This window comes from Chinchilla lanigera, unplaced genomic scaffold (genome assembly GCF_000276665.1).
Source record: "Chinchilla lanigera isolate Chin_1 unplaced genomic scaffold, ChiLan1.0 scaffold00055, whole genome shotgun sequence".
Lineage (NCBI taxonomy): Eukaryota > Metazoa > Chordata > Mammalia > Rodentia > Chinchillidae > Chinchilla > Chinchilla lanigera.
The window spans coordinates 5,230,516-5,242,929 of record NW_004955456.1 but is presented as its reverse complement, the minus strand read 5'-3'; the positions used below and the strand labels follow the sequence as shown (position 1 = coordinate 5,242,929).

At 46.3% G+C, this 12,414-nt stretch overlaps 1 protein-coding gene across 1 annotated transcript in view; it reads left to right on the top strand.

Moving 5' to 3' along the window:
• Abca13 (ATP-binding cassette, sub-family A (ABC1), member 13) overlaps positions 1 to 12,414 on the top strand; it is a 363,756-nt gene that overhangs the window by 98,330 nt on the left and 253,012 nt on the right. The window contains exons 26-27 of the mRNA XM_013520510.1: positions 2,556 to 2,695; positions 11,154 to 11,267. Coding sequence (XP_013375964.1) covers positions 2,556 to 2,695; positions 11,154 to 11,267 — 254 coding nt within the window. The remainder of the gene's footprint in view (positions 1 to 2,555; positions 2,696 to 11,153; positions 11,268 to 12,414) is intronic.

The window sequence follows — 12,414 nt, the reverse complement described above, 5'->3', positions numbered from 1 at the left end:
ATCCATCCATTATCTATCTATCTGTCATCTATCTATCTATCTATCATCTATCTATGTATCTATGTATCTATCATCTATCTATCTAGTGTGATACTAGGGATGGAACCTCAGGCCTTCCACCTGCCAGGCAGGTGATACACTGAAACATACCCCAGTTCAGTGAACCCATTTTATTAGAAAGACAGACTAAGTGTGGAAATGAGGACTTTGGGTCCAGAGTGCTCACCTCTCCAATGAATGACAAGTGTGCCTGCTGTTTCATGTCTCTGAGCCGTGTCATTTTCATCTGTAACATGGAAACCATCCCCACCTCACAAGGTTGCCGTGAGCAGTAACGGAGAGGCTGCGTCTTAGCTGCTTGGCACATGGTTTAAGTGCATTCCCTGCTGCATAGCACATCACCACTCACTCAGGGGCTGAAGACAGTGCACGGTCCCATCTCGTGGCTTCCGCAGGGCAGCTCCCAGGCACTGCCAGCTGTGATGGAGCATTGGGTGGCTGGGCTTTCGCCTGAGGCTCTCTTGTGCTGCCGGTAGGAGTCTTTTTCTTGCAGCTCTAGAGCTCCTGGAGACCATGTCAAGGCCAGAAGGGGCATGTCTATGCCTCTGTGGATTGCAGTCTCTTCTAAAGGGTTTACATGGCTGCTCAGCCAGGATAGCTGATTGTTCAGCCCTCAGGGAAACTCCCAAGTCAACAGGCTAAGGTACTTTATTTACGTTTTCATGACTCCTCCTTGGCTGTGAGATCTAATCCTGGGTGTGGCATGTGCCATATTTACAGCTTGTGTCCTTTCTCAAAAACAGAATAAACAAGGTCTTGACTCTGGGGTCATCTTAGAACTGTGCCTGCCACACCCGGGGCACATTTTCACCAGCTTTGTGCCAACAGTGAAACTGAGGGTAGAAGTGTAGCTGTGGTTGGGAGCAGGAGCCTGGAATGGTGGGTTGGAGGTACAGGAAGTGGAGTCAGATACAGTGTCCCCTGCAGAGGTGGCAGGTCAGTGCATTTGTTGGCTAAGGGATAATTTGGATAGCTGAGGAATATCAGGTGATTTGGTAATATAGATACTCACTGAGCCTATTCATATTGAGTAGTTTATTGGGTTATTTAGTTCTCATTTTATTTTGGATTTGAGATTCTTGAGCATGATTGATTGCCCTTTAATCCAGTCACCCATCTATGCATCCACCCATCCATCCGTCTATCCATCCATCCACCCATCTCCACCTATCCATTCATCTGCCCACTCAGGCATCCACGCGCCCACGCAGCCACTCACCCATCCATGCATGCATCCATCCAAGCATCCCCCCACTCATCCAGTCATCCAGCTAACACTGAGGACCAATCTCTGTTGGTCCTTTCATACATTTATTTCATCTGTCTTTCACAGACACTGTTAAGACCTGTTGGGACCTCAGAGAACATTATATCACTTATCCAGGTTCGTGTGCCTCGCAAAGGGCAGACATGCAGAGTCCTGGCTTCACATTCCTTGCTCTGTGCACATCACGGCCATATACTTTCTAAAATAAACATTGCCGTTGGTCTGTATTAAGCTTGCAATTTAAAGAATAAATTGTTAAAATATAGTGCAACCTTTATAATTAATGCTTTAAAAATGTAGTCATGTTCTTAATTTATATTTTAGGGGATTATTTCTATCAACTTCTTGTATTTGTAATATTTTTTTTCTGCTCAAGTGGAGAATTTGGGATCGAAACAGTACTCCTCATATAGTGGATATTATGGGTCGTGATATGAAAGCTAAGATAATATTTCCATGTTAAATATTCTCTGTGGGTAAAAGGACTACTTATACTGAGGCATCTGTGGTTTGTTGAAAACCTTGCAAAGTCTTACAGTATTTTTATTTTTAATCACTATGGTGAGGAATTACCTATTCATTTAGACCAGTGGTGGCAGAGCTCTCAATGATAACAAACGGCTCACCACAGCACGCACGCCGTAGGTTTGCCATTGCTGATTTAGACCACCTCATTGATGTCAGGAAGCCTCACCATGATGAAAGCCCCTGCGAAGGATTCTCTGGGTGAGAATAAGGTTCTGATTCATCCACAGGGACACATTCGACAGTTCTGCATAGAGGCAGCAAAGATGTAGGGGCAACTTGGAAAGTGGACTCTGTAAGAAAGTTGAATTCTGTTCTCAATATCATGGGTGCTGAAATGAAAATCTTCTCAATTAACAAGCTGGTTTTTTTTTTAATCATTACCTTTTTCCCTTTCAAGTGTTTGCATCATCACCATCATGAATAACTTAGCTTGAGAAGGGAAGCTCTTTGCCGTAGCCTTTGCAGCTCACGGAAGACAACACAGCCCCCTGACATCTCTTAGGGGACGAGAGCCGTGGAACCAGGGGCAAGAAAGATATTCCGGGTTTGCTCCCACCTTCAGGGAGTTGGGTCACAGCACCTGTGTCTGAATATATGTGAATCAGGCAGCGTGGGTGTGTACAAGCTTTGCCATTGCCCTGGCCCCTCTGTATCATCCTGTATCATGTAACACATTTCCTCTCTCTATGAATATCAACAGCACCATTTTGCCTGAAGCTTTATGAGGAAATTCTGCAGTCTCCCAACGGCGCATTGGTGTGGTCCTTCCTCAAACCCATATTACACGGACAAATACTCTATGCACCAGACATCCCAGCGATTAATAAGGTCATTCAGAAGGTAAGCTGGAACAAGTGAGAGTCTTAGAGATCATACACACACAATACTAAGGAGAAATCTTTTAAATTGTTTAACATAATTGGCATAGCCCTTGGGTTACATGACATTCTCTTATGTTGATTTAAATTCATTTCTCAGGGTTCTCTCATTACTGTGGTGTGTTGAACCCTTTGGTTAGAGGACAGCCAGGCAGGGTGGGGGTTGTTGGAGTCACTGGGGCAGTGAACTCTCAGAACCATAACGCTGAGGGTGGAGGACTGTTGGGAAGGTGGCGAGTTTCAGAGCAGAGGGGCATGGTTCCAGGAAGATGGACAGTGCCCGGAAAAATCCAGTGTGTTTTCTCGGTGCATCTGGTGCTTATGACAGGGGCTGCATGTAAACAGATGTAGCAGCAGTGAGCATTTTGTCTTGTGATTTTGTCCCCATTTGGCGGTGAGGCTGCTCAGCCCTGCAGCGGATAAGCTGAAATGAAGAGGATGAAGGCGAATTTCACCGGGAGGAATTTCCGCATTGCGAGTTTGGCCTGTGGTCCGTTCACTTCTTAAATCTGCTTCCTGCGGGATCTGTTCTTATTAATATTTGCAGTTTCTTTCTTAAACAATGGTGGTGTGCTGAAGACTTCTCTCATCTGGTGTCTTTTGAAATGATTTCGTGGTGTTATCCTGGGGTCTTTTCTTGTCTCCTGGTGGGTGTCTCATGAGCCTGCAGGGACCTGGAAAGGGGACGTTTCTCCAAGGACGTGGGACCCATTTGTTCTTATGTCCAACTCAGAAGGGGGGATACCCACTGCATTAATGATCAGCTTCCAACTTTCAGGCCGTGTAGCAATTTAAAATCTTGAAAGTGCTGTGTGATCATAGGATGAGTTAGGTTAGTTTTGATCACATTCACTTTTATAAGTTCCCCGTTTCCTGCCCTTCTGATTGCTGTGTGAGGTCACAGCAAGAGCATGCTTACCTTGCAGCTTCGCTCAGGGGCTGCTCCTCTCCTGTGCCGAATTGCACTTTTAACATTTTAGTTTTGAGTCTTGAAAACAGGCTTTTGGAGGAGTATTGTCAAAAATCTGGACTCTCACCGCAGAGGGGTGATTAGGTTGACATTGGACTGCAGCTTCTCTGAGTTGCCCCTTGCGGGAACTCTACTTCGAGGTCCCAGTTGGATGGCTGTCTTAGGGACAGTCACCAGGCCAGCGCAGCACCGAAGCTGATGTGATGTGGTCCCTCTGTGCAGTAACTTACTAGAGCCTGGATAGATTTATAGAAAATAGCTCTGTATCACTGCTTCATTTTACATTTAAAAATTTGAGAGGCCAGTTTTTATAGTTATATAAACTATATATAGTTATATATATAACAATATTATTATTATTATTGTTATTATTTTGAGAAAAGGTCTCACTGTGTAATGAGGCTGACCTAAACTCACCTTGTATCCCTGGCTGGCCTTGAACTCACAGCGATCCTCCTGCCCCAGCCTTCCGACTGCTGGGATTACAAGCATGCACCACCACACCTGGCTTCTGTTATTATTATTATTAATAATATATTTGTAAAGGTCTCCAACTGTGCTGTTTTTCTCGATACAACAGTCAGCATGAGGGCTGGGGATTTAGCTCAGCGGCAAAAGCACCTGCCTGGCAAGCGCAAGGTCGTGAGTTCGGTTCCCGGTACCGGAGAAAAACCAAAAAAAAAAAAAAAAAAAAAAAAAAAAAAAAAACACAAAACAGTCAGCATGGCAGTCTCTGCTTCGGAAGCGCTCATCTTCTTGTAGGGAAGAGGAAGTGCAGAGCTGAAGAAACAATTTAGGTAACATACGATGAGAGACAGGTTCTCTGGAGGTAGGCAGGGGCGGGGAACACCTCCTCTCCCCAGGGCGGCCCGGGCAGAGGTGTGGGGAGCGGGCGCAGCCTGAATGTGTGTTCTGGGAATAACGAGACGCCTGGGAGATGGAGCAGAGGTTTCTCTGGTTGTTGCTGAGAGCCTTGCTGGATCGCACAGACGGGAGTGAAAGTGAGGGATGCTTCTGTTGCCTTCTTGTGGCTGGAACAAAACGCTGGACAGCCACGACCTAGAGGAGGAGAGGTTTCTCTGGGCGCTCGGTCTCAGCCCGTGGTTGGCTCCCAGACGGAAAGGCATGGTGGAGAAAAGGTGCGCAGCCTGTGGCAGCCAGGAACAGAGAGGGGAGGGAGAACCTGGGACAAGAATGGCCTCGTCTGGGGCAGACCCCAGGGATCCCCTCGGTGGATGAATCCCGCAGGGAGCACTGCACCCCATGACCCAAGCACCTTGCACACACAGGAGACTTTTGGGATCTTTCCCATCTGAACCGTAACAACTCTTTTGCACTTATTTAGTGTGGCTGGAGACCACGTCTGTCTTGGTTTTGCACTGGTAGACCTGACTTTACGGCACTGTGCCCGGCTGATTTATTCTAGCAGTCAACTGTGGCCATTTAGTTTTATGAGAATTGGTTCTGGTGCTTAGGCACACACTCTAATGTCCCACAGAGCAGGGGGACACTTGCTGCTGTCTCTTGGCAAGTGTGAGTAATACCCTCCGTACTGTTGGAGTGGCCGATGCTATAAATAAATTATAGTCATATGGCACATAATGACACTCCAGTCAACCAAGGGCCACTTGGACGATGGTGGTCTCCTAAGGGTATAACGGAGCTGAAAATGCTCTACCACCCCATGACACTGTGGTGGTCCCTACTCCTTCTGTCTCTTGGCTCCTTCCCATGTGCAGATCCATCTCCCTGTTTCCTATTATCTATCTTTCATTTTGCTGTTTAAATTTTTTCTAATTTGGTTTCTCATAGAGCAGAGACCATGCTTTATTTTGCTTTTGATCTTGAGGGAAGGTGTCACTAGGCTGCTCAGGATAGGCTGAACCTACAGTCCTGTCTCAGCCTCTCAGAGTGGATGGATTACGAGCATGCACCACCACACCTGTCTTTATTACTTTATGCTCAAATTACCCTACCTGTGATCAGTGGGTATGTCTTCAATTCGGCTCCTGTATCCTGTTAAACGTTTAAATTTTTATCTTGAGGTAATTGTAGATTTGTATGCATTTGTAAGAAATAACAAAAAGGCCTGGTGCACCTCTCACTGGGTTTCCCGATGGGAACATCTCACAGCACTATAGGGCAGTGTCCCAGCCAGGCCTCTCACACTGGTGGAACTCACTGCCTTATTCAGAGTTCTCAGCCCCACCCATACGTGTGTGGGCACGCACCCGCAGGAATTAGTTTCACGGAATGTTTTCCCCTATGCAGACTCTTGCATTTATCCCAAGAAAGCCACATCACCAAGGGGTCTTGAGAGTTATCCTTTCATGCATGCTCCATCCCAGGCCCCTGGGAGCCGTTAATCTGCCGCCACTCCATTTCAACACTGTTACCTTGTAGAGGAACTTTTGTGTTCAAAATGTATCAAAACCCAACCGTGTCAACAGTCTCCGGGCCTTCTGCTTTTATAAACAGGTTTGCTAACCACAAGATAACTTCAAAGCCAAGAGAGTGTTGTGTCAACACTCTGTCACTCATCCCTGCAAACCACCCCAACAAATATCTAGCAAAGAAACATTGCATGATCACAGGAGCAAGTGCAGAAACGACATCTCATGAAATGGAACAGCCAGTTTGTATTCTAGGTAAAAACTACCTGCAAATGAGGAAAGAGGAAACCCTGTCACTGTGGAGAACAGCAGCAAGAACAAGCTGACAGCACAGAGCTCAGGTCTCCGTAGAGAGCAGAACAGCATGGAGAGCCCACCCCATACCCTTGCAAAGCCATGCCTAACCTTACTGCTAACATTAACCCTAAACATAGCCCACCCCACACCCTTCCAAAGCCCTGCCAAACCATACCGCTAGCATTAACCCTAACCAGGCCTAACAATAATTCTAACAAACATATAACCCTAACCCTATGCTGACCTAACCCTAACCCTAACTCTACCCCTAACCCCTGACCCTAACTCTAACCCTAAATGGTAACCTGAACCATGACCTAAGAATAACTCTAAAACTAGCATAACCTTAACTCTAACCCTGACCTAACCCTACTTCTAACCCTATGCTTAACACCTAACTCTAACTCTAACCCTGACCCTAACCCCAGCCCTAACCCTAACTCTAAGTCCTGGCAAGTGCAGGGAGACACGAAGAGGACAGGAGGGATGAAGGGAGAAGGAGGAGAGGGACAACCGTCTTCGTTCTCAGGTGACACAATCACCGCAGAGAAAACCTAAAGGAATCGACTCCACCAAAGCAGTCTCCCGGAACTAATAAGAGATTAGAACGAGGCTGAGGAATGAGATGTTAAAATAAAAAGTCAAGTATTTCCCTACAGGACAGCAATGAACAAATGGAATTTGAAGCCTGAACAGCCCTGTGGCTGCAGGTTAAAAAAAGTATTCAAGAGGACGAGGGCAAGAAAAGGGTCACTGGTGAAAAGGGGCTTTTTTAGCCAGATATGGTGGCTCATGCCTGCAATCCCAGCACTCTCAGCCGAGGCAGGAAACCAGCCTAGGCAACATAGCAACTTGGTCAGACGCTGTCTCAGAATAAAAAGTGAAAGGGCTGGGTCTATGGCTCAATGCAAAACTCTGGGTTGAATTCCCAGCCCTGCAAATGAAGGGAGGCTTTTCATGTAAATCCAGAATTCAGAAGGGTAGAGGTGTCAGGACACTCAACATACCTTTATCTTTTTTCTATTGAGGAGAAAATCAGTACACTGAAAGAAGACAGTATTGCTTATTGTCTTCTCTGCGTATGTACAGTTTCTTTATGTTTTAAAAGTAGCATCTTTTATCACTTTATAGAAAATTTCTCTCCAGTTGATCTGCCTTTAATTTTATCCTTTTGCACAGTTACTCCTAAAAGATGAGAGAGGGAAAACGTTTAAAATGCATGTAACAGAGTAATGGTGAGCAGAGGAAAATGCTAGAAATGATAGAAATCTCCAATTCTAGGAGAATCTTAGGTAAACAAAAGCATGCTTTTTTGCAGGGATTTTCTTTCATCTTTAAAAATAGCATCCCTAGAAATGTGTCCCTGTAGGAGTGGTTTGCGTGAGGGAGAGACCATCCAGGAAATTTGTTAAAAATCCTCACTCTGGGTCTCATTGCTGTTCCCCAAGTCTGGGAGGCTTTGTGTACCTTTCTATCAATGTTTTCTTCCAGTCACTCACTGGGTGATGTATACTGATCAGTCCTTCAGTGTACTGATTTTATCCTCTATCACCCCCACTCTTCTGCTAACCCTAACCATAGCCCACCCCACACCCTTCCAAAGCTCTGCCGAACCTTACCACTAAGATGCTGAGCCCATCCTGTGAGTTTATTTTATTACTCTTAGTGGGTTTTTCAATCCTATAGTATCCATGTAGTTCTTAAAAATGTTTGCTGGGGATGGAACCAGGGTCTTTTACATGCTAAGCACATGCTCTACTGTTGAGCTACATCCCAACGTCCAACTTCTTTTCCTTTATTGAGAGTCTTCTGTTATCTTATTTGTTTCAAGACAATTGATGATTGCTTGTTGAAACACTGTTATGGTGACTGCCTTGTAACACTATTCAGATCATTCCAACATCTAATTTATCCCAATAATGGTCTTGGTTGCTTTTCTTATACAGCGGTGTTTTCTCTGGTTCTTTGTGCAGTGGCTGCTTTTTCACTTGTGATCTGCACATCTTGGCTATGACATTAGGAAGTTACAGCCCTTTTATCTTTTATTGCTGCAGCCAGTCGTCCTGCTTAGACTTAACACAGGGCTCTTGGCCTACTTTGTAGGCTGTTTCTCCGCTGATGGTTTAATTTCCACAGCCTTTGTGGTGCCGCTTCAGTCTGCTTGGTTTACCTGGTGCTGCTGGAGTTCCTGGTAGTCTCGGGTGGAGCTCCTAGGAGGGGCCGGTCAGTCTTCTCCATGCGCAGTGTCAGGCCCCTCCATGGAGGCTGGAGTCTTGGGCATTGCAGAAGAGGAGGACTGGGCAGGCCAGGATCTTATCATGCTGTAAGTCCTGCTGTAGAGGCAGCACGGTTTTCCAGCTGGGCCACTTGTGGCAGGGGACTCCTGGCTTCTGTCTGCTCAGCGTCTGGGCTGAGCTTGTTGTGGTAGGGCCTGCGTGCAGGGCTGTCCCTGGGTCTTCTTCCCACCTGCCAGTGGGCGGAGTCATTCCCGGCTGCCTGTTTCCACCAGGTGCTCCTTGGGGCTGTGGGCCGGCCTGGTGTTGTCAGAGAGCAGGGATCCCAGAGCCCAGGGTACCGCCCTCTGTTGCTGGGTGGTTGCTTGGGAAGTGTGTGTCTGGTCAGCTTCCTGGGGTGGGTGGAGGTGGGGAGGCTCCTCCTGCTGTGCTGCTCCTGCCGGGTCCCCTCTCTCTAGGGGCCTCCTGCACCAGTTCCAAGGTGTCCAGTGGTTCTCACAGGACGGGAGTAGCAAGAAAGGGGCTTATCATGTCGTGGTGGGAAGCCCTTTCCCAGGTCCTTCCGAAGCGACCCCAGGGCCTTTGACGGCTGCTTGTGTGGTACAGTGGTGTCCCAAGGCTCCTGGCCTCTGCCTCCTATGTCAGACTGGAATCAGCCACCTCCCCCTGGCCCGGGTTTCTGTTAAAAGCATGCACATTTGATGACCTCCCTTTGGGGATGCTGAGGAGAATGGGTCAGTCGCCATGGCTCGGGCTTGTGCTTGTGTGGGGGTTTGGGGCAGCCTCTTGCTGATTCGTTTGTTCTTAAAGTACATTTCACTGAGATTTAAAATCTCAGTCATAAATGGTATATGTTATATCCTATAGGACTTTTTTTACTTTTGGTAGCTTTGGCTTCTAATATTATTACATCATTTTATTACATTTAATGCTTTATTTTGAAATGCTTATTATTATTATCTTTTGTTCCTTTATTATATTTATTGACATTGAGTTCATATTCAGTGATTTCATATTTTATATTGAATGATTTATATACATTCTCACAGTTTGGTAAGTATTAAATAATTGAAAGTTGGACTTCTTAGATATTTATATATTTTGATATTTATTTAGAGGAATATCTCATGCATTTGTTGTTTGTTTTTTTCTCCAAATCATTTATTTTCAAAATTGATCTTGACTAATGTCTTCTTTCCGGTGTCCTTAGGTTTTTCTGTATTAGTCTTTTCTTGATATGTTAAGTACATTTTTATTTGATTAGTTTTTACTTTTTAATTTAACCACAAACCTACTTGAGTGTGAATTTTGGTTATAAATAATATATTTTGGTAGCTAATGTTATCATTACTTTTTCTTGTACAGTCATTTCCTGAATTTGTTGCTGAAATTAAAGTTATTTGTAATAATGTTTTAAAATTTCACTTTCTTAAAAATTTTTACACAAACTTTTATTAAAAAATTAAGTAGTTGATAAGTTTTGATATTTTACTGATATTTGTCCAGCACATCAGTTTTAGTGAATTTCTTTAGGGTATTTGAGTAGTAGGGGTGTGCACATATAAAATAAATTAGGATAGTTTAAGTTTTAGTAACCTGCCATGTGCACCTATATCTGTTCACACACATAAATGTTTGTGAAGTCTTTATAAATCTTCTAAGTTGTTTGCATTAATAATGGTCTCCAGCCACCGCGTGTCCCGTGTGCACGTTCTGACCAGCATGGTGGGGTCTACTGCCTACTGAGCATGTTGTACATGCTCAGTATCTTTACAGTCACAGTCGTTCCACCCCTGTTTTCCTGGAAGGCCAACACTGGGGGCTTAGAGCTCTGCTCTACTTGCCTAGTGGCTGTCTCCAGCACGTGCATCACCAAGAGGGCCCCTGGTGACCCCAGGAGATACGGCTGGGGCCTCAGGCCCTCCTCCTCACTGTCTCCTTGACAGTGAGCCTCTGTTCCATATTAAATATAATAATGTTGTCATTGCCATCCTCACGGCTATAGGTTCATGTTTCACTGAGGTTATTTCCGTAGGACAGAACGGAAGAGAGAGAGGCATGTGCAGTTTTATGGGTCTGTGACTGCGCGTATTTTATGATATCAAATCATTATGCGAAAGTCTTGCAGCAGGGTACTCTGCCAGCAGCAAGAGAGGAATAGACACTCCAGGCTTCCTCTGTCCTCTCTGGCATTGGCTGCTGTAGAACAGACGCACAGGTACAAGTGGAGGACGTTTTTGGAGGAGGGAACGCAGACCAATGCTGCTGCCTCGGTGAGGACGCAGGGGAGACGCACGCCCCGCCCACAGGGAGGCTTGCGTGGGGGCCTCCCTCGGGGGGGGCGGGCACTGGAGGAGTGCGGCTGTGCGTGAGTCGCCGTCCAGCCTGAAGGGACGATCGCAGGTCTGTGCTCTGATGACGAGTCACATGTGATGCTTGTGGGTCTTGGAGATGCTACCGGACTGAAGAGTCACCCTAATGCAGCAAGTAAACAGAGACTCATCCGAATGTGCTCTTCTTTTGCAGGCTAATTACACTTTTTATTTTGTGGACAAGTTAAAAACTTTATCAGAAACATTGCTGAAGACGTTCAGCCTTTTCCAGGGAAGCGGAAATGGACGGATGTTCAACCAGCTGCAGGTGAGTGGAGCGGGCGCTACCTGTCAGGGTCTGAGACACAGGGCCGCCCTGTAGAAGATCCGAGCCGGTGAGCAAAGTGGGCATAAATTTGGGTACATGTACAGGCTTTTTGTGAGTCTTCCATGTTTTACCCCATACAGGACGGTACTATTATGAAATTGATTAATGATTTATTGATATTCACCTGTGATTTAAATTCTATATTAAGTTTAACGCTTTTTAGATAGTTTCCATTCTTTTTAGTTATAAATCTACTGTGGTGATTAATCATCATTTCCTAATACCCTACGTTTGACAAAGTGAGTGGGTTATGGCTTAAAGTGCCCAACTTCAGGGCGAGGCAATCATTAACTGCAAATGTTAGTTCAAGCAGTATACCTCATAACTTTAGGGGCCCTCAGGAAACCCTAGGTGTGTTTAAACCTGGTAAGATGAGCAAGCAGTCCTGCATTTTCGTTCACGTTCAGGTGATTTATTGCCTATTGACAAACACTTGGGGTCTTGGACTTGGAATCAGACCCTCTGGGTTTGATTCCAAGCTCCTCTGCTGTCCACCTGTTGTGTGACCTTGTGCTGGTCTCTGAACCTCTCTGCACCTTGGGCTTCTTCCTGTGCCCCCAGCCAATCATGGCAGCTGGGAAGTGCTGTGAGGTGAGGGGTGGGAAGCATTCAGAATGGGGGTTGCCATGGAGACACTACTGGGTGACTCCGGGTTCCCCGGAAGCAGAGGTGTGCATGCATCTTCTCGTGGGGCACAGCTGCTAGAACGAATGGAGAGGTGCAGGTACGGGCCAGGGGCAAGTCACCCTGACCGCAGGAAGGCCACAGGAGGGCGGTGAAGTCATGCAGGTCAGGGAGCATTGGGCCAGAGTCACGAGCAGAAATGGGTCACCCGCCGGCAGTGCCCGGTCAGTGGAGTCCCCAGGACCAGGACTGGGCCTGAGAGGGAGTCCTCAGGATACAACGGGCCTGGTCCCTCTGGTCCTCTCGGCTGAGGTCCATGCTGCTCATTCTCACGGTGGCTGGGACTCTGTGTCTGAGCTACTGTTACATAGTCTTTAAGTTGTTTGCACCTGGGTCACTTTGTTGATGCAGAGATCAGCACCCTCCCAGCAGGGGTCCCGCTCTGCACAGGTCAGGTCTGGGT